This window comes from Scardinius erythrophthalmus, assembly GCF_964197995.2.
Source record: "Scardinius erythrophthalmus genome assembly, chromosome: 19".
NCBI lineage: Eukaryota > Metazoa > Chordata > Actinopteri > Cypriniformes > Leuciscidae > Scardinius > Scardinius erythrophthalmus.
The window spans coordinates 2793608-2820181 of NC_138239.1; the positions used below are offsets into that span (position 1 = coordinate 2793608).

The following is a 26574-nucleotide window of genomic DNA, read 5'->3' on the forward strand; positions in this document are numbered from 1 at the left end:
AATCAAAATTAAGTACGTTTTTGTTTAAAACAAGCAAAATTATCTGCCAATGGAGTAAGAAAAATAATCATGTTTCCATTTGAATTGATAATTGATAATTTTGCTTGTTTAAAAACTTGTTTAAAATTCTTTTTTTTTTTTTTTTTTTTTTTTTGAAAACAATATCTAATTTCTTATGTCATTTTACTTATCTGGTAAATGCTTCTTGATTTAACATTTGTAGATATGAAGAGTTCAGATGCAAAAGCCTCTAAGTGCCATCTGAAATTTTCTTCTAAAATGAGCATTTTTATCAAGCTCGTATATTTAAGTTCAGTAATTTCACTTAAATGACAATTAATAGGTCATTTTCATTGCCATTAAAGTGAAATAACTGAACATAAACATACAAGCTTGATTAAAATGATCATTCTAGAAGGAAATTTCAGATGGTACTTTTATGGCTTTTGCATCTGAACTCTTCATATTTGGACTGGAAACAAGACAAAAATACTAAGTAAGAAAATGATTTTTTTGCAGTGTAGAGTCCGTTTCTAATGTTTTAATGTGGATTCAGAGAACTGTGACGTCGCTGTGACTGTGATTCTGCGGTGAGGATGAGTGCGAGATAAGCTCGGGTTGTAGTTCCTGCAAACACTAATCCCATGTTGTATTATTGTAGTGTTTTCTTCAAACCACAAGAGGGTGATGTACAGTAACTCAGTGTTCTGCTGTGTGTCTCATCATGTGTTCAGACTTCACTCAGATGAGCAGATGCTGGGATGACATGGCAGGGGAATCTGATTAGCGCTTTAATTAGTTTGGAAATGCAGCATCTCTCTCTTTGTCTGATGAAGGACTAGATTTACATGAGTCCACACACACGCGGCATTGCAGAAGGACGAGATCTGACCTGAGCGGAGAGCATTGAGCGGGACGTGTTTGCAAACATGATTGATTTTGCACACAGTGCCAGAGGACAGAAGACATCTGAGAGTAGAGCAGATTCAGTTCAGTTTAGCAGCGTTCGTGTTCAACAATAGCCTTCAAGAGTTCAGTTTGAAAAGCAATTATTTGACATGAACAAATTGATAAGCCTGCATTTCAAAAAGGTTTTTTTCTAGACAAACAAAATCTGTATTTACAAATCTATATAGAAATTTGTATACAAAGTCTATGTATCAATAATATACAACTAAAAATTTAAAGAAAACATTCCTTTACAGCAGGCTAAAACCTAATAGCATAAATATACAAAAGTTTATTAGTCAACAAATTAAATGGGCTAAATAATTAATATATTAATATATTATTAATATAAAATAAAATAATTTTCAAGCTTATTTGAAGACTTTTTGTTTGACAAGCAATTATATGACATGAATAAATCAGTAAGTGCATCTCAAAAAGTTTTTTTCTAGACAAACAAAATCTGTTTTTAAACTATAAATAAAATTAAAATAATAATAAATTAACCAAAACATTCCTTTACAGCAGGCTAAACCTAATGTCATAAATATACAAAACATTTTTTTTAATTAGTCAACAAATTAAATGGGTTAAGTAAAGTAAATTATTAAATAACTGATTGAAGACATTTTGATTGACAAGCAATTATATGACATGAATAAATTAATAAGCCTGCATATCAAAAAAATACTAAATCTGCTTTTGAACTCAAAATAGGGCTGATATAGCAAAAAAATTATATCTCCAAATTTGTTTCATATTTTGATGATATTCGATATGTATTGATATTTTTGCATTTAAAAAGTTGATTTATATTTTTAATCATAAACGTTTAAGAACGTTTAAAAATCATACGTACTTAAAGGTATCAAAATAAAAAACATGAAAATTATGCAAAAAAAATACAATCTTCCTACAAAAATGTTGCAAAAACAAAGCAAAGCATGATGACTCCTCTGATTGGCTGTTTCATTCACCCGCTCTGAACTGTGATTGGCTGAATGCTCAACACGCTGTAAATAGAAACCTTTTCAAAATGATCACGAGCAGCCGTCAAGCTCAACAGTTTTTGATGTGAAACTTAAAGGGGTGGTTGATTGTGATTTCACTTTTTTCATTTTAAATAGTGTGTAATGTTGCTGTTGGTGCATGAACATTATCTGCAAAGTTGCTGCGCTGAAAGTTCAATGTAAGCAGAGATATCGACTTTTAAAAATCAGGAAGTTTAATGCCTACAAAAACGACTCGAATGGGACTACAACGAGGTACTTCCCGGGTTTTATACGTAACTAACCCATGCAAAAAAGGGGGCATGGCCATATTTCTGCGGCTTTGTCGAAGAGGAGGAGTTATAGTGGAGAGCTGTAGCCATGCTGTCGAAAGTGTGTTATTTTCACCCAGCTGCCAGGTCTTCTGTGTTCGGGCTTCATACGGACGCTGTAGTTCGTCAACAATGGCTAAAATTTGATAATTTATTATTTTTTGAAAATTTGAAAATAATAAAGTTTGATTATGTTCCTGAAAATTTCAATCGTAATAGCTCTCTGTGCTGCGCATTTTACGGAAGACAGCTTCCAGAATCTCCACGAATTCAATGCCGGATTCAACAAGAAACTGTTACTAAAACATGAAGCAGTTCCAACTTTACAACCAGAGACAGCAGTTGTTGGGCCACAACCTGTAAGTAAGACTTAATAATTTGAAATGTATTTGCATGTATAATTTCAGACGTAATGTTTTAGTTTTATCAAGGACGTAAACAAATGCCAGCGCTGGCTTTAGTAGCCACTTACACATACAAACGCGTACAAACATTTTGAACCTGAATTTGTAATTATGCACTAATTTTGTAAATGTATTTTCCATGTATATTTTATGACGATCGATTTGATAAAGAACGTAAACCAATGCCAAAGCTGTTTGTTTATAGCCAGTTAGTTCGATGCTATTTTGTGTGTATAAGACAAACGTGTATAAAGTTAAAAAAATATATATGTAGCCTAATCGCAACAGCAAACTTCAAACTGCTGAAGTTAAAACAATAACTTTAAAAAACGGTATTACTCAGTCATTTATTCAGTTATATTAAATGTTTAATCAGGAGAAAACCGTATCTCAAAAGCTAACAAGCAGCAGTAGCATTTTCAAGTAACAGCGTATCGAAATACATATATAATAATAGTAGATTAGAATAGAATAATAATAATAAAAAATGTACCATTCAGAAACGTTTTGTAAGAGCCGTGTTTGCGGAGGTTGCTTGACTCTATTCATTGCCGCTTTCTGGGTCTGATATTTACATTTGACCGGAGCACATGCAACTTTCGCCCGTAAAGGTAATGGGCGTGAAGTTTCCGGACAACATGCACTACGCAGTTAAGCCAATTACAACACACCGGCCCAACTAACCAATCTGAGCCCATTGCCTTTTTCCGAGGGAGTGTTTTCATAGAATCAGGAAGTCAACCGGTCGTTCAAATGACAAAGGAGAAAGCGGCTTACAATAAAGGTGAAATTTATGAAAAATAAGACTTAAACAAAAATGAAAACCCCGAAGACATGTTATATTGCACCCCATAAACACAATCATGCAAAGAAAAAAAGCAGTAAACCACCCCTTTAAGATTAACCTAGTGTGGTGAAAGAAAGCAAACTGAAAAACAACAGATGCATTAATAAATCTCCTGTTAAAGCTGTAGTGAGGTGTGTGTGTGTGTGTGTGCAGGCTGAGCGAGGAGCAGATCGCGACGGTGTGTGAGGCTGTTCTGCAGGCGCTGGCGTATCTCCACTCGCAGGGCGTTATCCACAGAGACATCAAGAGCGACTCGATCCTGCTCTCGCTGGACGGCCGCGTGAGTCCATCTGTCTCTCTTCATCTTCATCTTCACTCATCATCTGTCTCTCTTCATCTTCACTTATCTCAACCTCTTCTCTGATACAGAACATCTTACTGAAATCCTCTCTCATGTAGTCCATCAATCAGTGTTTAAACCGCGTCAATCAAGTGTAGCGTCAGTTCTGGCGGGTGACGTTAATCAAGCTCTCATCAGTGACTCTCAGCTGATCCACGTCTACCTATAGAAATACGACGTCTATCACTGTATACATATATAAGCTCCTTCAGTATTATCAGCAGCTATGGCGTTTCTCAGGAGTGAATTACCCTCCTCCCTCCCCAGCTCCACCTCACGTCAGTCACGATTTGACCTTCTGATTCCCCTTGAATCATTTTGTCTATTTAAACGGAGAAAAATCGATCATAACTCCAGTAAACTATGGAGTGCCGCAAGGATCTGTGTTAGGCCCTCTATTATTCTCAATATATATGCTGCCACTTGGAAATATTATAAGGAAACATGGAATTAGTTTCCATTGTTATGCTGATGACACTCAACTATATATTTCATCACGGCCGGATGAAAACGCTAAATTATCCAAATTGACAGAGTGTGTTAAAGATATAAAAGATTGGATGACGCACAATTTTCTTTTATTAAATCCAGATAAGACAGAGGTAATACTTATCGGTTCAAAAAACCGCCCACAAAACCTCTTACAATACAACTTTAACATAGTAGGGTGTCCTGTTACTTTATCCTCTACAGTAAAAGACCTGGGTGTTATATTAGATTGTAACTTGTCTTTTGAAAATCATATTTCATATGTTACAAAAACAGCATTTTTTCACCTTAGAAATATTGCTAAATTACGTAACATGCTATCTGTTTCTGATGCAGAAAAGCTAGTTCATGCATTCATGACCTCGAGACTAGATTACTGTAATGCTTTATTAGCTGGTTGTCCTGCATCCTCAATAAACAAACTACAGTTAGTCCAAAATGCCGCCGCTAGAGTTCTTACTAGATCAAGAAAGTTTGACCATATAACACCAATTTTATCATCACTACATTGGTTACCTATAAAGTTCCGTATTAATTACAAGGTATTGCTACTGACTTATAAAGCCCTAAACGGCTTAGCTCCAGTTTATTTAACGGATCTTCTATCGCCCTATAATCCATCGCGCTCTTTAAGATCACTAAATTCGAGGCTTCTGGTCATACCTAGGATATCCAGATCCACCAAAGGAGGGAGAGCATTTTCACATTTAGCACCAAAACTCTGGAATAGCCTTCCTGATACTGTTCGTTGCTCAGATTCGCTCTCCCAGTTTAAAACTAGATTAAAGACGCATCTCTTCAGCCAGGCATTCATATAATATTTTAATCTTACAGTTAAATCCGGTCTCTACTTCATAAACGCCAGAGGAGAACTGGCCCCCGACTGAGCCCGGGTTCTCCCAAGGTTTTTTTTTCTCCATTAGGTCACCTGATGGAGTTTTTCGGTTCCTTGCCACTGTTGCCTTTGGCTTGCTCAGTTGGGGATGCTTAAATTGATTAATCGATTCACCAGTGCTATTGATCTGCATTACCAAACGTGGATGTTTTACACCAGAAACAAACACTGATGTACTATTTTATTTAATACTGTGAAGCTGCTTTGATACAATCTGTATTGTGAAAAGCGCTATATAAATAAAGTTGACTTGACTTGACTTGAATCAGAATAAATTCTCGAATTATATTGTACTTTAAAATCTTGAATTAATGATATCTGCAATACATTAATGTTGGTTCTGTTCTGTTTACCCTAAGGAGGGTTATTGCTGCTCTTATCCATGCTAGGCTAGTTCTCGCCCAGAACAGAACCAGACCGCCAATCCAAACTGTATGCAGTGTCTCACTGTAGTTAGTGAGAAAAAAGTACATATTCATTACTCTACTCTAGTACATATTCATTATGTTTTGACTCTTATATAATTATAACATAGTAAAGTTATTATTAGCTATAATGTTATTATTAGAGATGCACTGATATGAACATTTTGGCCAATGCCGATAACCGATATATTGGTCGATAAATCTAAATCCACATTTTAAAATTTTTTAGAGCCCGATTACAAAAACGAAAACCCAAACACACAATTATAATATTCTCATTATAATTTTATGTAGCCGATATGACAGACTTGTGTTGCAAATGTTGCACTGAACTGTATTTTGATTTCAATATTTCAAACCCATCATGTTGAACAGTGAAGCGTCTCAGCTGAAGGAAATAATACATTATTTATCAGCTTTAATATATCAGCCAGATTTTCTTATCGGGCCGATAACGATAAGATTAAAAATGAACATATATCGGGCCGATAACGATAACATTAAAAATGAACATATATCGGGCGATAACGATATGGTGGCTGATATAAAAACACTAGTCTTAAATGCAATTGTACAAAAAATATTTTTGCTACAAAGCAGTTTGTTGATGAATATGATAAAATAAATGAAAATAATATGATAAGCAATACCAGTTTGCAATATTAAGCAGCATAACAGACTGTTTTTGTACAGCTAAAATAAAATTTAGTTTCCAAATAAAATAAAGTTTCCACAAAAATATAAAACTGTTTTAAACATTGATAATAATCATAAATGTTTCTTGAGCAGCAAATCATCATATTAGAATGATTTCTGAAGGATCATGTGACACTGAAGACTGGAGTAATGATGCTGAAAATTCAGCTTGATATTCACATAGAAAACAGTTGTTTTAAATTGTAATAATATTTCACATTTTACTGTTCTTACTGTATTTTTGACCACATAAATGGAGTTTTTTTTTAAAAAAACCTTTGTGAGCAGAAGAGACTTCTTTCAAAAACATAATTTATATATATATATATATATATATATATATATATATATATATATATATATATATATATATATATATATATATATATACAAATGAAACAATGTATCTCCGGTAGTTCCTTTAATACTGTGCCATTTCCAGGTGTGACCGAGTGAGAAGAATGAAGCTCTATGTGTTTTAAACATGTGTTTCCGAACTCTTATCCTGTCTCTATGTTTGTAAATTAGATCAAGCTGTCAGACTTTGGCTTCTGCGCTCAGATCAGTAAAGATATCCCGAAGAGAAAGTCTTTGGTGGGCACGCCGTACTGGATGGCTCCTGAGGTCATCTCCAAGTCACCTTATGGAACCGAGGTACAGCATGACACAAACACACAGCAAATGTCAATCAAGAGCGGGAAGAAAATGTGTGCTGGAATAACTCCTAATTTCATTATACATGTTTATAATGACAATGAAGGTGATCTAAAATGTGCAGGTGGACGTTTGGTCTCTGGGCATCATGGTGGTGGAGATGGTGGATGGAGAACCTCCGTATTTCAGCGAAACTCCTGTGGCTGCGATGAAGAGACTGAGAGACGAGCGGGCGCCCACCGTACGCAACGTTCATCAGGTACGAGACGATATCTCTACTTTAATCACAGCGAGAGACACACGTACAGAAGGACAGAAACTTGGCTTAACAATGTCACAAAAAAAAATTTAAGGGGAAAGTAAAAAATAAATAATAATAATAAAATAAATGAATAAAATAAAATAATACAAATTAAAATAAAATATAATATTGATTTAAAATAAATTAAAAATGAAATAAAATATTAAATATATTAATTATATTAATCAAATAATACAGTAAAATGAAAATTTCAAACTGATTTGAAGCCATTTTGTTTGACAAAAAACATGTTTTTGACAAAAATAGGACATAAATAAATTAATGTCTGCATATCAAAAAGTTTTTTTTCCAAACAAAGAAAATCTTTTTTTTGAACTGTATATAATAATAATAAATGAACCAAAATTTTCCTTTACAGCAGGCTAAATCTAATATCATGAAAAAAATATTAAAATAAGTAGATGTACCGCATCGCGGTACAAAATATGACCGCCGCTCAGGCCTGCACTGGCTTTCCACAAAAATAAATGACGTGGAGTAATTTGGCTGTATTGTGTGTTTATGTATATACCTAAAAAAAGTAATAGTATGTGCATGTCTGTCTGTGTGTGTGTGTGTGTGTGTGTGTGTGTGTGTGTGTGTGTGTGTGTGTGTGTGTGTGTGTGTGTGTGTGTGTGTGTATGTGTGTGTGTTTGTGTATGTGTGTGTCTGTGTGTGTGTGTGTGTGTATGTGTCTGTGCTTGTATGTATGTGTGCGTACATGTGTGCGCGTGTGTGTTTGTGTGTGTGTGTGTCTTTGCATGTGGATTTGTATGTGTGTGTATGGGTGTGTGTCTGTGCGTGTGGATGTCAGTGTGTGTGCATGCTTGCGTTTGATTGTATTCCTGCATGTGTGTGTGTGACAGTATCATCCTAAACCAGCAACCCTTCGCTCAACAGCACCATCTACAGGCCGATGAGTGTACAGTCACTAAATGTGCACATAAATGAATTTATTTTATACCCCCCCATGGATGAAATTCTACAAAACTTAGCAGAGGATACCCCCAGAGGATGTCAAGTTAATCATACACATGAAATATGGTGCAGTTCTGAACATCTCCACTGAAGATAGGGGCGATAAAAGCAGAATAATATTGCATTTTCATTTTTTATGTGAGGGGCGCAAATCACAAATGAGTGATTATGGGCTAGGTTGATGTGGGCCCTTAAGAGCAACATACCATAAAAATTTCTTCATCCTCGGTGCCACGGTTCAGGTAGTTATTTAGGAAAAACTGCATTTTTTTGGGTTTGGGGGGGGGGGGTGGCCCCCGGGGACCAAACGAAATTTTTCCTTAGAAGTCTAGTGGGGCTACATGCCCACCAAATTTCATGTTCCCCGGTGTTTCGGTGTCCCTGGTATCGTTGACGAAAAATTTACGGGGGCCCCAGCGCAGGGGGGGGAAGTGGCCCCCGGGGACCAAACGAAATTTTTCCGTAAAAGTCTAGTAGACCAACATACCATAAAAATTTCTTCATCCTCGGTGCCACGGTTCAGGTAGTTATTTAGGAAACCTGCATTTTTTTGGGGTTGGGGGGGCCCAGCGCAGGGGGGGAGTGGCCCCCGGGGACCAAATGAAATTTTTCCGTAGAAGTCTAGTGGGGCTACATGCCCACCAAATTTCATGTTCCCCGGTGCTTCGGTGTCCCTGGTATCGTTGCCGAAAAATTTACGGGGGCCCCAGCGCGGTGGGGGGAAGTGGCCCCCGGGGACCAAACGAAATTTTTCCGTAAAAGTCTAGTAGACCAACATACCATAAAAATGTCTTCATCCTCGGTGCCACGGTTCAGGTAGTTATTTAGGAAAAACTGCATTTTTTTGGGTTTGGGGGGGCCCAGCGCGGGGGGGGAGTGGCCCCCGGGTACCAAACGAAATTTTTCCTTAGAAGTGTAGTGGGGCTACATGCCCACCAAATTTCATGTTCCCCGGTGCTTCGGTGTCCCTGGTATCGTTGACGAAAAATTTACGGGGGCCCCAGCGCGGGGGGGAAGTGGCCCCCGGGGACCAAACGAAATTTTTCCGTAAAAGTCTAGTAGACCAACATACCATAAAAATTTCTTCATCCTCGGTGCCACGGTTCAGGTAGTTATTTAGGAAAAACTGCATTTTTTTGGGTTTGGGGGGGCCCAGCGCAGGGGGGGAGTGGCCCCCGGGGACCAAACGAAATTTTTCCTTAGAAGTCTAGTGGGGCTACATGCCCACCAAATTTCATGTTCCCCGGTGCTTCGGTGTCCCTGGTATCGTTGACGAAAAATTTACGGGGGCCCCAGCGCGGGGGGGGGAAGTGGCCCCCGGGGACCAAACGAAATTTTTCCGTAAAAGTCTAGTAGACCAACATACCATAAAAATGTCTTCATCCTCGGTGCCACGGTTCAGGTAGTTATTTAGGAAAAACTGCATTTTTTTGGGTTTGGGGGGGCCCAGCGCGGGGGGGGGGAGTGGCCCCCGGGGACCAAACGAAATTTTTCCTTAGAAGTGTAGTGGGGCTACATGCCCACCAAATTTCATGTTCCCCGGTGCTTCGGTGTCCCTGGTATCGTTGACGAAAAATTTACGGGGGCCCCAGCGCGGGGGGGAAGTGGCCCCCGGGGACCAAATGAAAATTTCCGTAAAAGTCTAGTAGACCAACATACCATAAAAATGTCTTCATCCTCGGTGCCACGGTTCAGGTAGTTATTTAGGAAAAACTGCATTTTTTTGGGTTTGGGGGGGCCCAGCGCGGGGGGGGAGTGGCCCCCGGGGACCAAACGAAATTTTTCCTTAGAAGTCTAGTGGGGCTACATGCCCACCAAATTTCATGTTCCCCGGTGCTTCGGTGTCCCTGGTATCGTTGACGAAAAATTCAGTAAGTTGACGAAAAAAAACCAAAAAAAAAACTTTGACAATCCCTATATGACCGCTTTCGCTAGCTACGCTAGCGGCGGTCATAATTAGTAAACAAACTAAATGGACCAAAAAAAAAAAAAAAAACATTTTGTTTGAAAAGCAATTATATGATATGAATAAATTAATAAGCCTGCATCTCAAAAAGTTTTTTCCCATAGAAATAAAATGTTTTTAAACTCAAAGCAATCCTTTATCTGTCACACGTGGGTTAACCCCCTGAGGTCGACGGTATCGCCGGCGATACCAGCTCGCTTTTTTTTTATCAGTGTAAAAGAAACTCATGAATACTCTGTTGACTTTGATTTTCCATAGGAGTTCCATACATCAATCGATTCTGTTAAATGTGTATTATTTTTGTGTATACTCACAATAAAAACATAGTGTTGTGCTTTTCGACAAATAAAGAAAAATTAACACGAAGCGAGTTCTGCCTTCTCTCTGTCCGTGTAGTCCATTCTGAAACGCGTCCGAAAATGAACCATAACTCAGTGAATACTTCTCACACATACAAGTGATATATGTCTTTATGAAGCTTGAAATCTCTTCTTTTAAATGAAGTAATTTATATAAAAAACAAATATTCTCATCTTGTGAAATCTGTATTAAAAGAGAGCGATTCCAGTCGACCTAATTAGAGCTTATTCAAATGTAATGTGACTCCGCCCACGGAGAGCGTGCGCTATTCAAACGCAAATGGCTGAGGTAATCCGCGCAATCCTGTGAACGCCCCCATCAGCTCGAGAAAACCAAAACACAAGTTTATTCAGAACATTACTTGCTTACACCGTCTTGCAGCGCTGTGAGGAATAATGAGGAATACGAGGAATACGAGCTGAGGAATACTAGTAAGTTTTTCCTTCTCGGGTTTCTGTTTATTGACGAATGAACGGCATGCGCTCTGTTTTTTCTCCATTATGGACGCGAGCTCTAAAAAAAAAAACACTAAAAGACTTTCAAACTTTCACAGAGACCTCAAAACAGAAAGTACAAATCCTTTCTTTAAAACGAATTTAGTTTTGTATCAATTGTATCTTAATTTTAATAATTTTTTCATTAACAACTTTCCTGGATTTAAAGTAAATAAGCCTATCGTCAACGAATGATGATGTTTTAGCAAACTGTATTGCTATACTGAGATGAGTAAAAATCGACTGAAATATGTTGAAATAAAATGTTGGCTATTTGTATAAGCAACGTAAACTGCAAATTAACATTTATATGCCCTAATATTTCATGAAAACAACTTTACAGTCAGGCGAAATATGAAAGACAACATTTTGTTTAGTAGATTTGGGTACAGTTTTTACTGTAGAATATACTGCCTCGTCAAATAAGCTTTTGTTTAGCAATTTCTATATATAAAATAGCCTAATATTTTTGTCAAAAATAAAGTCATCAACTAAGATGTTAGCTGTTCCAATGTTGGCTATTTTCAAAGTAATGAATACATAGATAAAATGTAGGCCTATAATCTTTCTCTTTTTTTACAAAGAAAGAGTACACTTGAAATATTGTTGAAATTGTAATTATTGTTGTAATTGTAACCTTTTTAATAAAATAGCACAACATATGTACAAGATAGATGTAAGCAAAATCTTAAATGGTCAATATAAGTCTTCTTCTAAATATCTTTTGTCCAAGCATTGTGGCTCAGCCAGTTTCACACCTGTGTGAATGGCTCATCATTATGCAGAGTGGGTGGTAATTCAGGTGAAAACCACTCCTCGTTCACGCCCCCTCGCATATTGGCTTTCCAAGCAAAACCTGTTTTACATCAATTTAAATCAATGTATGGTTTTATTTGAACGATAAAGCAAGACTATTTTCACATAATTTTGAAGAAAAAACTATAGGCGACGACATCCATTGGTCAAAAGTCTTATTGACACATATTTACTATGTGTTTTGTGGCCTTAATTCAGAAATTTTAGTTTTTAGTTTTTTCAATATCCACGCATAAACATTATTCTCTCAAAAATTAAAACATGTACATACACGTGGCTCACATATTATGGTAGCCCTGTTTGTGCTTTATAGAGTGAATTTACACCTTTGCCATTAATATGTTTATAAGCAACTGAAAAAAGCACAAATGTAAGAGCATGTCAGAACATCTCAAGGGCCCAGAAAACCGCTCAGACTCCAGAGGGTTAAAACAGCTGGAATAACACTAGATTTTGACATTTTACAAAGTGCAAAACTCGCCGCTATGCTATGAGTGTAAAGATATTTATTTGAATAAAATGCAGCATCCCATTCATTGACAACCATATAAACATTCACAGCGCTATCTAAATAGACAACTTGATGACGATTATAGAATTTCGGTCAAATACATGGTATTTTCTAGCCTGGATGCCAGCCGAACTTAGCCCCGCCCACAACATTTTTAGGTCGGGAAGTTCGGTCTGGACTTGATCCGTTGTGGAGCAACTATGCTCGAACAAAAGCTGTTCGGACCAATCAAATGGTCAGGGCGGGCTTTATACGGTGATGGACAGATGATCAACAGTAACGTAATCATCCACGTCACCAACGAGCGCTTGGGTTGAATTCTTTTACAACAAAGATGGCTGCCACTGGAGAATTGAGATGTCACACTTACAAATAAGTCAGATAGAATAAGTGCATATTTGGCGTGTTGTCCGAGGAGAGGGCGGGCTCGGTATTCGGCCCGAACCCAAAGTACTCCCCCCGTATTCCAGGCTGTGGAAGAACAAGCTGAGAGTGAGAGCAGGGATGCTGAAAACTGTCAAGGAATATTAGGTGAGTTGACAGAGTGAATAAATACATGCTTCCTCTCATGCTGATAGGGTAGACGTGGTAATTGTTTGATGACAATTTGATTGGATTGATTATTTGAACGTGATCCTCCCGAACTTTGTTTATGAAACATCATGTGTAGATTGCGCCATCGCGTCTGTTATAGAAGATATCGACAGCGCATTGATTTTAAAAGAGGAACAGAGAACTGCGATCAAGGCATTTGTCGATCGGAAAGATGAATGAAGAACATGCGTCACGTACTAAATACGTTGCTCTGATTGGTTGTGGATCTATCCAATTGAGTGCAGAGGCATTTTCCTTCCTGATTCAGTTGAAACACGCCTCATAATCACAGCCCAATGGAGCAGATCAGGCTCACAGGGCCCTATGTTGCACCCAGCGCAACTGACTTTGTACATGACGCATGTATCATTCCTATTTTGCACCCGACGCACAGCGGACTTTTCCCTCCACAGATGCACGTCGGTAAATTAGGGAATGAACTTGCGCTCCCAGGGGCGGTTCAGCGAAAAGAGGAGGCGTGTTCCGGCGCAAACCTTCCCTGGTGCTATTTTGCAGTTTCAGAAAACAATTCCGCCTCTGACCAGGAGAAACCTCGTCTAAAGTCAGTGGCGCGTTCAGATGCTATTTTAAGGGCGCATGCTTGGCCATAATGTACCGTGTGCACAACGCACACACACTTTGATTCTCTCATCTACACAGATGCAGCAGATTTCATTTTTAGAAAACCATACATTATTACAAGGAAAAATATTCCACACGAGGGAAATCATTGTGGTGTCCATGAAGATGTGAAAAAATAGGCATGAATCTAGCTTACACATTTACCCAAATTATCATACGCCTGTTTAACCGAAGCTAATCTGGGTGTGTTTCTCCATCCCCAATGTCACTTCTCTGTGTTTTACGGCCCTGGCGAGAACGTCGGTCTCCTCGGCTGTGAACCGCTCCTGGCAAATCCGCCGTTATAATAGCAATCCGCCATGGAACAAGCGCGCCTGCTCTTAAAGGGAATGTGAGATGTCGCTCTGATTGGTTTATTTCATGTTACGCCCAAACCACACCTATGAGTAATGAAGCGACTTCAGACCAACACATTTTAGATTTGCGTCGGGCGCAAGAGTCATTTATCCCGCCGGTATAATAGCAACAGCGCCAGAGACCCGCCTACAAAGTTACTTGTGTGTTACTTTGTGTTTCACATTTGATACTTGCATTTTAGATCGTTAAAATAGGGCCCATATTCTGACTAGAATCTGAGTAAGACGACGTCAGGCTAGGTTTTTTTGGCTGTGTTTAAAAAAATACAATATGCTTCAAATGACTATTCATATATGTTAATATCCACAAATTTGGTGGATGTAGCTGTTGTGGAAAAACTGATAAAGAATAGCAGTTAGAGCAGCAATCGTTCTCCCATCCGCCATGTTTAAAGTTTATGCCCGTCCAAAATGATCCCAGAGGTAAATACGACTTGAGAGGGAAATTCTCTAGAAAACTCGTATTTACTTAAAGGGGTGGTTGATTATGATTTGACTTTTCTAACTTTAGTTAGTGTGTAATGTTGCTGTTTGAGCATAAACAACATCTGAACACTACAACACTCAAAGTTCAAAGCAAAGGGAGATATTTGCTTTTACAGAAATTGCTTTTTAAGGACTTCAACAAACGGCTGGTAGAGACTACACGAGCTTCCTCACATGTTAGTGACATCACTAACCCTAAAATTTACATAAACCCCGCCCCCGGGAACACGCAAGCAACAAAGGGAGCGAGACGGTGTTGAGAAGAGGAAGAGTTGTTGTAGTCGAGCACATTTGTGAGTCTGCTCAAGCTGTCGCATCCGTCTTTTCACATTTATTGCAACATAGTAGCCTACGTAACACAGCATGTCATAAAAGCAAGATGACAACAAAGTTATAACTAATTAAACAAAACTTTACCTGTTCTGTCTTCATGCAGCATATATTCTCTGGCTCTGTAGGCATCAGATCTTACAACAGTTCCCACACGAGCGATTTATAGATTATCATGACACAATATGCTAATCAATGACTTGATGATAGTTAACCCCACATCAGCAACATGGATTCATCAACTAACCCTTCAGAAACATCCGGTTTCATTCTTACATGTTGTCACTTCTTCTGGAGTCTCTCCATCATTTTCCGACTCCGGTTTGAACATAAAAGGCTAAACAGTTTCTGACATTTCACTGCATTTCAGAGGTAATTGAAGCTGCTAACACACACACACACACACACACACACACACACACAAGCTCTTGAAGCTCCGCCCTCTGTGCCGGGAGCAGCAGCTCATTTGTATTTAAAGGGACACACAAAATGCCGCGTTTGTGTGTGTGCAGGTCATCTAAGCGTCGTGTTTGTCTGCAGGTTTCCCCGATGCTGAAGGACTTTCTGGACCGTATGCTGACGCGAGACCCTCTGGAGCGAGCGAGTGCCACCGATCTCCTGGAGCATCCGTTCCTCCTGCAGGCCAGCTCTCCTCAGTGCCTGGTGCCCCTAGTGGAGCAGTACCGCAAGCGCATGTCCCGCTGCTGATCCACGTCACCCGCTAGCTCAGTGTTATGCACCCTACGGACTGGACAACAATCAGAAAACCAGGGCAAAACAGCGGCTTATCCCGGCCTGCCCGAGTGGAAAGCACCGGAGAATCCGGGACTGAGACGGCTGAATGAACTCTATGACGTCACAGCCGGTTTCTTCCACCGATGGACGTCTGATTGGTGCTCAAAAGGCGGAGAATTACAGCAGAAGTGCGTCTGACTGAAAACGCCACTGGGTTTTATTACGTGCTGATTGTTTTCAGTGTTATCTGCGGCCACAGAAACCTGGAATTACTGAATTTGTACACATCCATCATGTTTCAAGTGTTTATCGTTTAAGTTTCGGTATTATGATTTTGATATCACTGTTGGTTTTTTACAGCTGCGAAAGCAACTTTGACAACTTTATTAATTATGAGTAACACTTTACAATAAGGTTCCGTTTGTTTACATTAGCGAACTACCCAGACAGCAACATAGTGTCGGCCCATATCCGGTCCACATCTGGTACGGGTGGAATCCACATTTTCACGTCCTGCGCCACGTTGTTTAATTAGCAAATGCATTTGCGCCAATTTGTTCGCCCATGGGCTGCTGGTCTGAGAATGAGGTGTGTGTTCAGGCGCATTGTTGGCGCATTAATATTTTGAGGAACTGAAATAGACTGAGCCATTGACCGACTGAAACCTGCTCTAAAGTCAATGGCGCAATGTTGTTTTTTTTGTTATTTAAAGAGCATGTTAGTAATGTGCGCCTATAGACGGTGCTTATTACACTCTGCTTATTACACACACTCTGATTATTACACACACTCGCTTATTAAACACACTCTGCTTATTACACATACTTCATTATTACACACACTCTGCTTATTACACACACTCTGCTTACTACACACACTCTGATTATTACACACACTCTGCTTATTACAAACACACTCTGCTTATTACAAACACACTCTACTGATTACACACACTCTTCTTATTACAAACACACTCTACTGATTACACACACTCGCTTATTACACACACAGGGGCGCCCAGAAGCACACAAACATGCCAAATATTAAAAATAAAAAGATTACAATGTAAAAGATTATTATCGTGTACATAAAGATATGGTGGAATCCGGCTTGTCCCGTAGATGTTCTGCTTGTGCTTTAACCTCACACACACACACACACCCACACACACACACCCACACACACACACACACAGCTTTAACCTCGCGTACTAGCAGATCTGTTTCCTCGCTTGAGAAGCGTTCAGTCTTTCCACGATCAAATTCCTCCATGTAAATAGCGAATCCGCCATGGCTCAAGCACAACTGGCATTTAAAGCGAATGGGACATGAGACTCTGATTGGTTTATTGCACGTAAATCCCAAAACACACCCATTACTCATTAAGAGAATAGTGACAACACTTTTAGACCATGCACCGGGAGTGCCGACCATTTTCCCCGTCGGTAAACTTGCACCCTACGCTTTAGACCATGAGTGTAGATCCTTCAAATAGGGCCCTAAGTTACTGTCTGGGTAACCACTTCTAAAGCATGTTAATTTCAACATTTACTAATGCATTATTAAAATCAAAAGTTGTATCTGTTGATATAATTCAATGGACTTGAACTGACATGAACTAACAATGAACAGTTGTGTTTTTATTAACTGACTGTTAACAAATGTGTTGCTCAGTGTTATTTAATGTTACTATACAAACATTAGCAAACTGAATCATATTGTAAAGCATTATTTTATTGTCTACAATCTGGAATTATACAGAACTCAATTGATGTGCATCACAAGTTGTATGTATATTGGCTAAACTTCAACAGATTGAAATGAATTGAATGTGTTTTGTTACTCGAGTTGAAACCTAATCCTTTTTTGGGTTGATTTTCCAGCAGAAGGACTATATCAGGATATAAAATGACATATCATATCGCACACATTTTACCATTTTTAAATTGCAATATTTGACCGAAAATCAGCACAGAACGTGAAAGTCTGCAAGCTTTACGCCACTGTACGCACATATCTCACCTGCGTTTTAAAGCTCGTGTCAGACTGGCTTGCATGGCTGAACAGTGGCACACGCTTGAATCTTAATCTGAGGAACCAAGACGTTTTTTCAGAAAAGTGATGAAATGATGTCATTTGTTGTCAGCACTGACAGGTGCAAAACATTTTTATGAGCCATTGTAACCAATTGTATATATTTTAATGACTTATTTATTGTTTTTTTTTTTTTCAATGGATTGATGAGCGCCTGCTTTTGGAAAGGGTGCCGTGAATGGTTTGTAAACCGTGTAAATATTGCATCTGAGCTTGAGAGGCGATTCCTGATTTCTTAAACGGCTGGTTTTACTGTAAAGGCGTCAGAAGAACAAATAATGTACATAATCAGAGTGGGAAACACCCTGTGTTTGCATTCATTCGCATTATTTAATTATGAGAGAGGAAAGGAAAGGTTTGTTTGTTGGTGTGTGTGTTTACATTTTGGATGCAGCGTTCATTGTGATATTTTTGCATCCTACCTGTTGTACTGTGAAGTTTCCTAAATTATCATACTGACAGATTAAAAGAGGGCGAGAGAGAGATGTTGATTTGTGTTTGGGGCCGTTCACACAGGACGCATTTCTTCTGCACTGGACATTTTGTATCTTTTGGCCCTCTAGCGGTCAAAATCAAAACTGCATTTAGCGGAAGAACATTGCTGTGGTTGTGCTTCGGCTCTGCGGATGAATATGATCTTCACAATAGATCCTGCTTTACTCTGGTAGAGAAATACATATGACAGTTTATCTGTTCAATAAAACACTTCCTCTCCTGTTGAGTGATAAAAACACCATCATCTCTGTCACTTTTACAACATTTCAAATCCCTCAGTTCTCCATCTCCTAAAGCCGAGCTGATGTTGATTCTTGTTTTATTACGAGCTCTGTCTCGCTCTCTTCTCTCCAGCAGACTCTCTCTGTTCAGCGTTTGTTTAAAACGGGTGATTCTCTGGAAATTTGTGATTTAACAAGCTCTATGTCAACCTTTCTCGCTCGCTGTGACAACTAACCAACTAACCATTCACACAACAGACAAAAGTAGGCGGAGCAACTTTTAGGTGTGTTTGACTTGAAGAGGCGCTGTGCAGTGATTCGAAAGCCTACAGAGACTCATTCTTTAAATTTAGTTAATTTTTAACACAAAAAAGTTACAGTGTAGGCCTACCTTTAATATTTATGTAGCATACAGAAGCATCATATGAAAAATGAAAATCATTTGAAAATGAAGATCATTAATTCACGCTCATCGTTCCAAACCTGCATACGGTTTATTTTTTTCAGTGTAACATTTTTGAAGAATATTTATGCAGCTTTTTCCTTTGCAAAAGTTTATAGAGACCACGACAAAAACAAACAAACGCACACACAAAAATCAACACTTTTAGAAGAAAAGGTTCTAAATGGAACCAAATGGAACTAAATGGTTCCATCAGGCACTCCATAGAACATGGGATAAATTTATGGATTTAGTTTCAATTATTCTTGTAATTTTAGTTAAACAGCTCATAAACATACTTTATCACTGGAATGAATTGAAATAATCCATTAATGTAAGAATTACGCAGTCATTTAAGACATTTCAGCTTATACAGCGCCTTTTGGCACAAAGCGTTGTTTAAAATTTAGGGTTCATATATGGAACCATATTCGAAGTCTTCTGAAGTTATGTGATGTTTTTTTGTGAGGAACAGACCCAATATACCAGTTTGAATATACAGAAATCAGATTTGAGACCTGCAGTGGAGGGAAGTGAAAAATAAAAGCTGTTCCATACACAAAACCACGTCCGAACTCCTGTGTGTTGTGTCGCTCCGTCTGTGTTTGAATCTGGTGTGAACGGCCCCTTGTTAGTGTGCACTTGTTAGTGTATATGCCAGCAGCCAAGGACACGTGACTCATAATCAACCTTCTTTCCACGACATTTGCTGTGTGCTTTTTTTGTGTGTTGGTTGTTGATGAAAAGAGAAATATACATTTAATTTTTTAAAGAATAAATCATGCATATATGTATATAAAAAAAAACACCGGTATCAAGTTTTATTTTGCTTTAAGCTTACACAAGTGCTTTATTCATACATGTGTCTATCAAAAGAAAAAATACAGTTTTTCACACAGACAGATGCTTTGAGTTTATACAGCTGTGTAATCTATCAAATTGTATAGAATATAAATTATTGACATATGCAAAGATATACAACTGTATTTTAATGCATACAAATCACAAATAATTGATTCATTTTGCTCCACATTTCTCTCTTTATTTCTTTCGAGACAAAATATGCTTATAAAAATATAGGCAGCACTTTATTTTACAGTCTTGTTTCGTATGTACATACTATATACTTAATGTAATAACTGGGTATGAGTCCTGAATCTAACCTTGATGTTGTTGCCTTATATTACTCACTGTAAGTGCACGTACTGTAAAATAAAGTGCAACCGAAATATACTGTAACATGCATGCATTATTATAACAGCTCAATGCAGACACACTTTAGCTGTGCATAACAACGTCAGTAATTAAATCAGTTCATTATTATCTGAAGGACGTTCATGAATCTACAAAGACCTTGAGAGCAGCAGCATTAAAAGTTCTTACATTCATGAAGTACACGGCTATTTATAATGTCTAACTGCAAAATAAACTCAGTATATTTGACTTGTTTTCCAGCACAAATATATAAACATTCTTAAATCAAGATAGATTTACTTGAGAAAAAGTAAATGACTGAAGATATGAAGAAAAATGGGTAACACTTTACAATAAGGTTTATTAGTTAACTACCTTAGTTAACATGAACTAAGAATGAACAATACTTCTACAGCATTAATTCATCTTAATTTCAACATTTACTAATACGTTATTAAAATCAAAGGTTGTATTTGTTAACATTAGTTGTGAACTAACATGAACAAACAATGGACAGCTGGATTTTTATTAACTAACATTACAAAGATTAATAGTTACTGTAATAAATGTTAGTTTGTGTAGTTAATAAATGAACTAATGTTAACTAATGAACCTTATTGTAAAGTGTTACCGGAAAATGAATCAATATTAAGTGAGTTTATGCCAATATCTGCCAGGGGGATCTGAAGAATAAACTGAATTCAAAGGGAAAACATTTTGCTTGAATGTTTAGACATTTGTACTGGAAAATAATAATAATAATAATAATAAGAGCATAATTTCTTGTAGTGTAGTCTCTGTGAGAGTCATAAACATCTTTGAATTCATTTTCCAGGTCTACATATCCTCATTTAAGAGCTGAAGTACTCTCAAACTCGCATCTCACCGCACTGATGCTGTCCACGCTGGGCTGGCTGTTCACTCTCATGTGTGTGTGTGTGAACGGGAAGGTTTCGGAGCGAGAGATCTTCCCTTTCCCGCGTCCAACCGCGTCGCTCGGACAGTCCCTGTGCCTCATGAACTCGGGAGCCGTGAATCTGCGCAGGAGCCTGGTTCCCAGTCCCGAGATCCCGGAAGAACGAGGTTTGATCCGCTCGGGCTCCAGCTCTTCCCGACCCAGCAGAAGTTTGCTCTGTCTGGAGGATCTGGGAACGCCAGAACGCAGATCTTTCCAGCTCTGGGATTCCTCCAGGTTGATGGTGTCGCTCATCTTTCCGCTGTAGAACTTCGCCACGAGAGGTTTCTCATCCTGAAGCGAAGCTCTTTTAAACCTGCTGGCGGATCTGTTGATTTCCCGAACGTCTCCTTGGTAGGACTGTTTCCGGAGATCCAGATTAAACGATCGGGCTTTTCCCCAGAGCGGCGCATCGATGTCCGACTCGTGTTCTGCACTTCGAGTTTTGAACTCTGAGTTTTGAATCTGTTTCGAAGCGAACATCAGATCATGATCCGTGTGGGATGCCGGCGGACGCCTGAAGTGGATTCGCAGGTTGTCGCTGACGCGCATTTGTCTCTGAAACAAAGCCGGAAGGAGCTCCTCTTGTCTGCTCTGGATTTGTTTGGAGAAGCGCTCCAGAACATGTTTCGGGAGGCGACTGGGCCATCGGAGATCTTCCACGGGTTCCCCAGTGCTGTTGGTGGGACTCACCGTCTTCTTCCCGCATCCGCTGAGGGCTTGAACGCACTGGTTGTGTCCGAAGAAATCCGCGACTTGCACGGCTGAGTGTCCGGCGTGGTTCGTGAGGTCCAGTCTCAATCCGAGCTTCTTGAAGGCCCGCACCAGGAACTCCAGAACCTGGTTGTGTCCTCCGCACGCGGCGTACATCAGCGCGCTGTTTCCCCAGGTGTCCGTGAGCTCCGGGTCAGCGTTGAACTGAACCAGGAGCTTCACCGAATCCAGGAATCCGTGTTCGCACGCGAGGCTCAAAGCCGTCCGCCCGTGATCGTCGCGCTTGTTCACATCCGCACCTTTTTCCAGGAGAAGTTTGGTGAACTTCGCTCGGCTCCCGGGCTCTTGAAGGCTCACGGCGTACATCAGAAGCGTTTGCCCGTTTTCAGCTTTCCCGTTGATGATCCTCCCGTCCAGAGCGTCCAGAACGAAACGGGCCAGGTGGACCTTCCCGCTCTGCATGGCTTCCAGGAAGGTTTTGGTGCCGGATCCCTGACACAGATCCTTGGGCCTCAGCATGGTGTGTGTGTGTGTGTGTGCTAAGAGTTTCTGAGTCCCGTCTGAGCAAGCGTGTGTTTTTATACCTCAGCGCTGCCTGTGTTGCTACGGAAACAGGCATCCGAGAGCAACGATGCTCATTCACAATCGCCTCCTCTTTCCTCAGACAGGAGGGGAGAGACACACTCATTCTGTGACAAGAATTACTCAGTGGGAAAAACACGTTTGTTTTATTCTCCTGTCTAAAAGGATATAAAAGGATCCATCGCCCGAGCAACAGCGTCCTTCTCTTTATCATTCCCTTGAGTGCATCAAATACACTACACATACATTTACAGAAGAGGCTGAAACACAGTGCTCTGTACAGTTCAAGTCAGTGCATTACGGATGTTTAAATCACTGAGTCACGCTTGATGAGCCGTTCGTTAGTATGCAGATTAACACACATTCTGCCTCAGTCCAACACAACTGATCTGATCTAATGAAACACATGCAACATTTATTTTCACAACACTTATGATTGCTCAGTAAAAGTGTTATTTTTTCAGAATATATTAATTAATATAATTAATATTAATTAAATTAAATTAACTTTAAATTAAATTAAGCATCACTGTAACTATTGCTCATATTCATATCATATATAATATCATAAACATTTCTCATATCTAATTTAATATTATACATTATATATCATATATTGTTTCTCATACATCATATATAACATAATACATAATTTCTCATATCACATATAATAGCATACATTATATATAATGCATCACACCACAAATCATACATTATACATCATATCAAATGTATCATACATCATATATTATACATCATAAATTATGTATGCATACAATTATGTTCTGATATATTATATATGTCATCTCATACATATATAATTTCTCACACAACTAATTTCTCATATATCATACATTATATCATTTTTCAGATATCATACATATGATACCATATGTCATTTCTAATGTCAAATATAATCACACATCATCTTATATCATATCTCATACATCATATATATAATACATAATTTCTCATATAATATCATTCATTATATATAATACATCATACCACAAATCATACATTATACTTCATATTGCATTTCTCATACATCATTAATCATTTCTCGTATATCATGTCTCATATCATACATATATAATTTCTCATACATCATCTCATTTCTCAGGCATAATATCTCATAAACCATATGTCATAAATCATATCTGTATCTCATATATGATACAGTATCTTATACATCATATATTATTCATGTACATCATATATAATACATACATCATAATTTCATGTACATCATATCTAATTTCTCAAACATCACATCTCATATCATACATCATATCAATTCTAAAATATCATACATCACATATTAGATGTCATATGTCAAATATAATTTCTCATACATCTCATATCATGTCTCACACATCATACCTCATATCATACATATATCATTTCTCATACATCATATGTCATAAATCATATCTCATATCTCAAGTATAATTTATCATACATCATACCGGTATATCATGTTTCACATTTCATATCTCATATATCATACAGTATCTTATACATCATATATTATACATACATCATAATTTCATGTACATCATATCTAATTTCTCAAACATCACATCTCATATCATACATCATATATTAGATCTCATATGTCAAATATAATTTATCATACATCTTATATCATGTCTCACACATCATACCTCATATCATACCTCATATATAATTTCTCATATATCAAATATCATCCTGGGTTTTGGTTCAGGTCAGGGTCTAGTATTGTGGTGGGGAGTTTTGCACAGGCAATTTTCTCAGACAATGTACAAATCTAGGTTTTCACTCATACATTTCCTTAACAATGATCAGAGAATCAGTGTGTGTTTGACATCAGTGTGTCCCTGACGCTCAAACAGCAGATCCTGACGCTCAACATGGGTTCGCTTCCCAGGCAATGCATGAACAGAGCTTGAATGCAATGGAGAAAAGCATCTGGCAAAATACATAAATGTAAAATAGCCATAATTGTGACACAATCAGCAAAGACAGCCTGAAAATCCCTCTGACCCGAAGCCACCGGTGCATCTGAGGTCACTTTGATCCCTGTAAACCAGACTCCAGTCTCTCTCTGCGGGTTATTGCATTTGCCAGAACCAGGACGACCTGTCGCTGGGATGTTACTGATTTGATCTATATAACAGCACACGTAGCGTGGATGGGCCGCTGGTTCACAGGAGCACTGCTGGGTAATTCAATTTTTGATCAAAATAATCTCCACTTGAAAATCTCTGGTGAAAAGCAACCTGTGAGCTCTCGAGATGTGCCGAGCATGAAGCGGGAGATGATGAGAAACATGAGAAACTCAGAGATTCAAGAGGATTCAGATCAGTTGAGTCTGAAAGTGGATCAGTCGTTTGCCATAAAGAGATTAAATCAAAAGTAGGTCATAAACTATCAGTGATGATGTGTAATGATGCTTTTTTTAATAAAAAAATACTTACATTTCAGTCTGTTACTCACAAAACAGATATGATTCAGAAGACTTGGAATATATAGTGCATGATTCATATGGACTATTGACTTTTATTGTGTCTTTATGGCTTAATTTAAGTTATTTTTCATTGCACAGTTCTTACTCACACTTCCATATATTCAAACACATCACAATTAGACACACAAAACCAACGCTTTTACATTTAGCAGACGCTTTATCCAAAGCGACTTATATTCTATTCAATATATACCTAATTGGGAATCAAACCCATGACCTTCACATCACATACATCATAAATCATTTCTCATAATATCACATCTCATACATAATTCATTTCTCATACGTCATTCATTATATCATTCTATAACAAAACACTGCAAAGATGAACAAAAAAGTCTGAAACATGAATTGTTGATTCCTAAATGAAAGGATCATATTCGTAAGATCATCAAGAGACGCTTTCTCTACTGCGATCTGGACGCTCACTGATTTTTAATTACACTTTTATATTTTTAATATAAATCACTGTGAGAATGAAGCGAGTCCAAGCTGTGCTGGAGCCGGACGTGAGAAAACACCAGCAGGATCCGCACATGCCTCCATCCGTCCATACGGTCCGAACCTGTTCCTGAAGGAGAAATCAATGACCGGTGAGTCACAGCACAGCCGTTCACAACAGAGAGAGAGAGAGAGAGAGAGCTGTGCTTATCAGGCTATATTTACTGGAATTATGCAACAAAACACAAAGTTTTTCCAGAAAAGATTCTGCCAATCAATCAATCAATCAATCAATCAATCAATCAATCAATCAATCAATCAATCAATCAATCAATCAATCAATCAATCAATCATTCAATCAATCATGCTGCCTCTGCTATATATACAGCCATGAAAGGGTTAAAGTGAGCCGATTCTCCTGCGCTGATTTACTGGTGTCGTGTTTAAATATGTCATTCACCCGAGGGATCGAGTGAGTTTGATTAATCTCAGGATCTTTGCTCCATCATCACATCCGGCTCCAATTGTGAAGAACTCTGAAGGGGAGAGGCAAAAGTGGTAAAAAAAGAAAAGAAAAAGGAGATCTTCAAATAAATAACCAAATAAATTAATATCTAAATGAATTTGTCAATGAACAAAATGTCTAAATTATATATAAACACACAAAAATATGCATTATATTCTGAAACTTTAAGAAATAAAAAATCAAAGATCTCAAAATAATTAAGAAAGAATTTTTGGGGGAATTAACAAAATGTCTAAAAATACATACGATAAAAAAATAAATAAAATAATACATACACACACACATACATACATACATATATACGTAATTTCTATACAAATACATGAAAAGATTTATTAGGCTCTGAAATGGTTTTTAAAAAAAGAGAATGAGATCTCCAAATAGAAAATAAAATGTCTAAAATTTTGGAATGAAAAAAATCAATCAATCAGTCAGTCAGTCAGTCAATCAATCAATTCAATCAATCAATCAATCAATCAATCAATCAATCAATCAATCAATCAATCAATCAATCAATCAATCAATCAGTCAATCAATCAGTCAATCAATCAAGCAAGCAAACAAGCAATCATATTTTCTAATTAATACATTTCTAAATAAACATATTTCCAAAATAATTAACTAATTAATTAACTATAAAACACCAGAATGGGAAACATGGCTTCAGATTTGGCCTGAATATATGTAAAACATTAATCAGTTTCATAAGTTCTACATCTACAAAGAAAACTCAATCCCAATTTGCGCAATCCATTAAATCAGTGCATCCAAAAATACATGTCACTCTGAGATGGTAATTTTAGTGCAATAA

At 38.1% G+C, this 26574-nt stretch overlaps 2 protein-coding genes across 2 annotated transcripts in view; one reads left to right on the forward strand and one right to left on the reverse strand.

Annotated features, from left to right (window-relative positions):
- Positions 1 to 15674, forward strand: part of pak6 (p21 (RAC1) activated kinase 6) — a gene marked incomplete at its 5' end in the record, with an annotated part of 33202 nt that extends 17528 nt beyond the window's left edge. The window contains 4 exons of the mRNA XM_081347875.1: positions 3674 to 3800; positions 6894 to 7019; positions 7144 to 7278; positions 15394 to 15674. Of these exons, the coding sequence (XP_081204001.1) occupies positions 3674 to 3800; positions 6894 to 7019; positions 7144 to 7278; positions 15394 to 15561 (556 nt within the window). The 3' untranslated portion in view covers positions 15562 to 15674. The remainder of the gene's footprint in view (positions 1 to 3673; positions 3801 to 6893; positions 7020 to 7143; positions 7279 to 15393) is intronic.
- Positions 15675 to 20880: 5206 nt separating this feature from the next.
- Positions 20881 to 22221, reverse strand: ankrd63 (ankyrin repeat domain 63; the record flags this gene model as incomplete). Its single annotated transcript, XM_081394301.1, has 1 exon — positions 20881 to 22221. The coding sequence occupies one exon, from the start codon at positions 22219 to 22221 to the stop codon at positions 20881 to 20883; it is 1341 nt and encodes a 446-aa protein (XP_081250427.1).
- Between the last annotated feature and the right edge of the window lie 4353 nt (positions 22222 to 26574).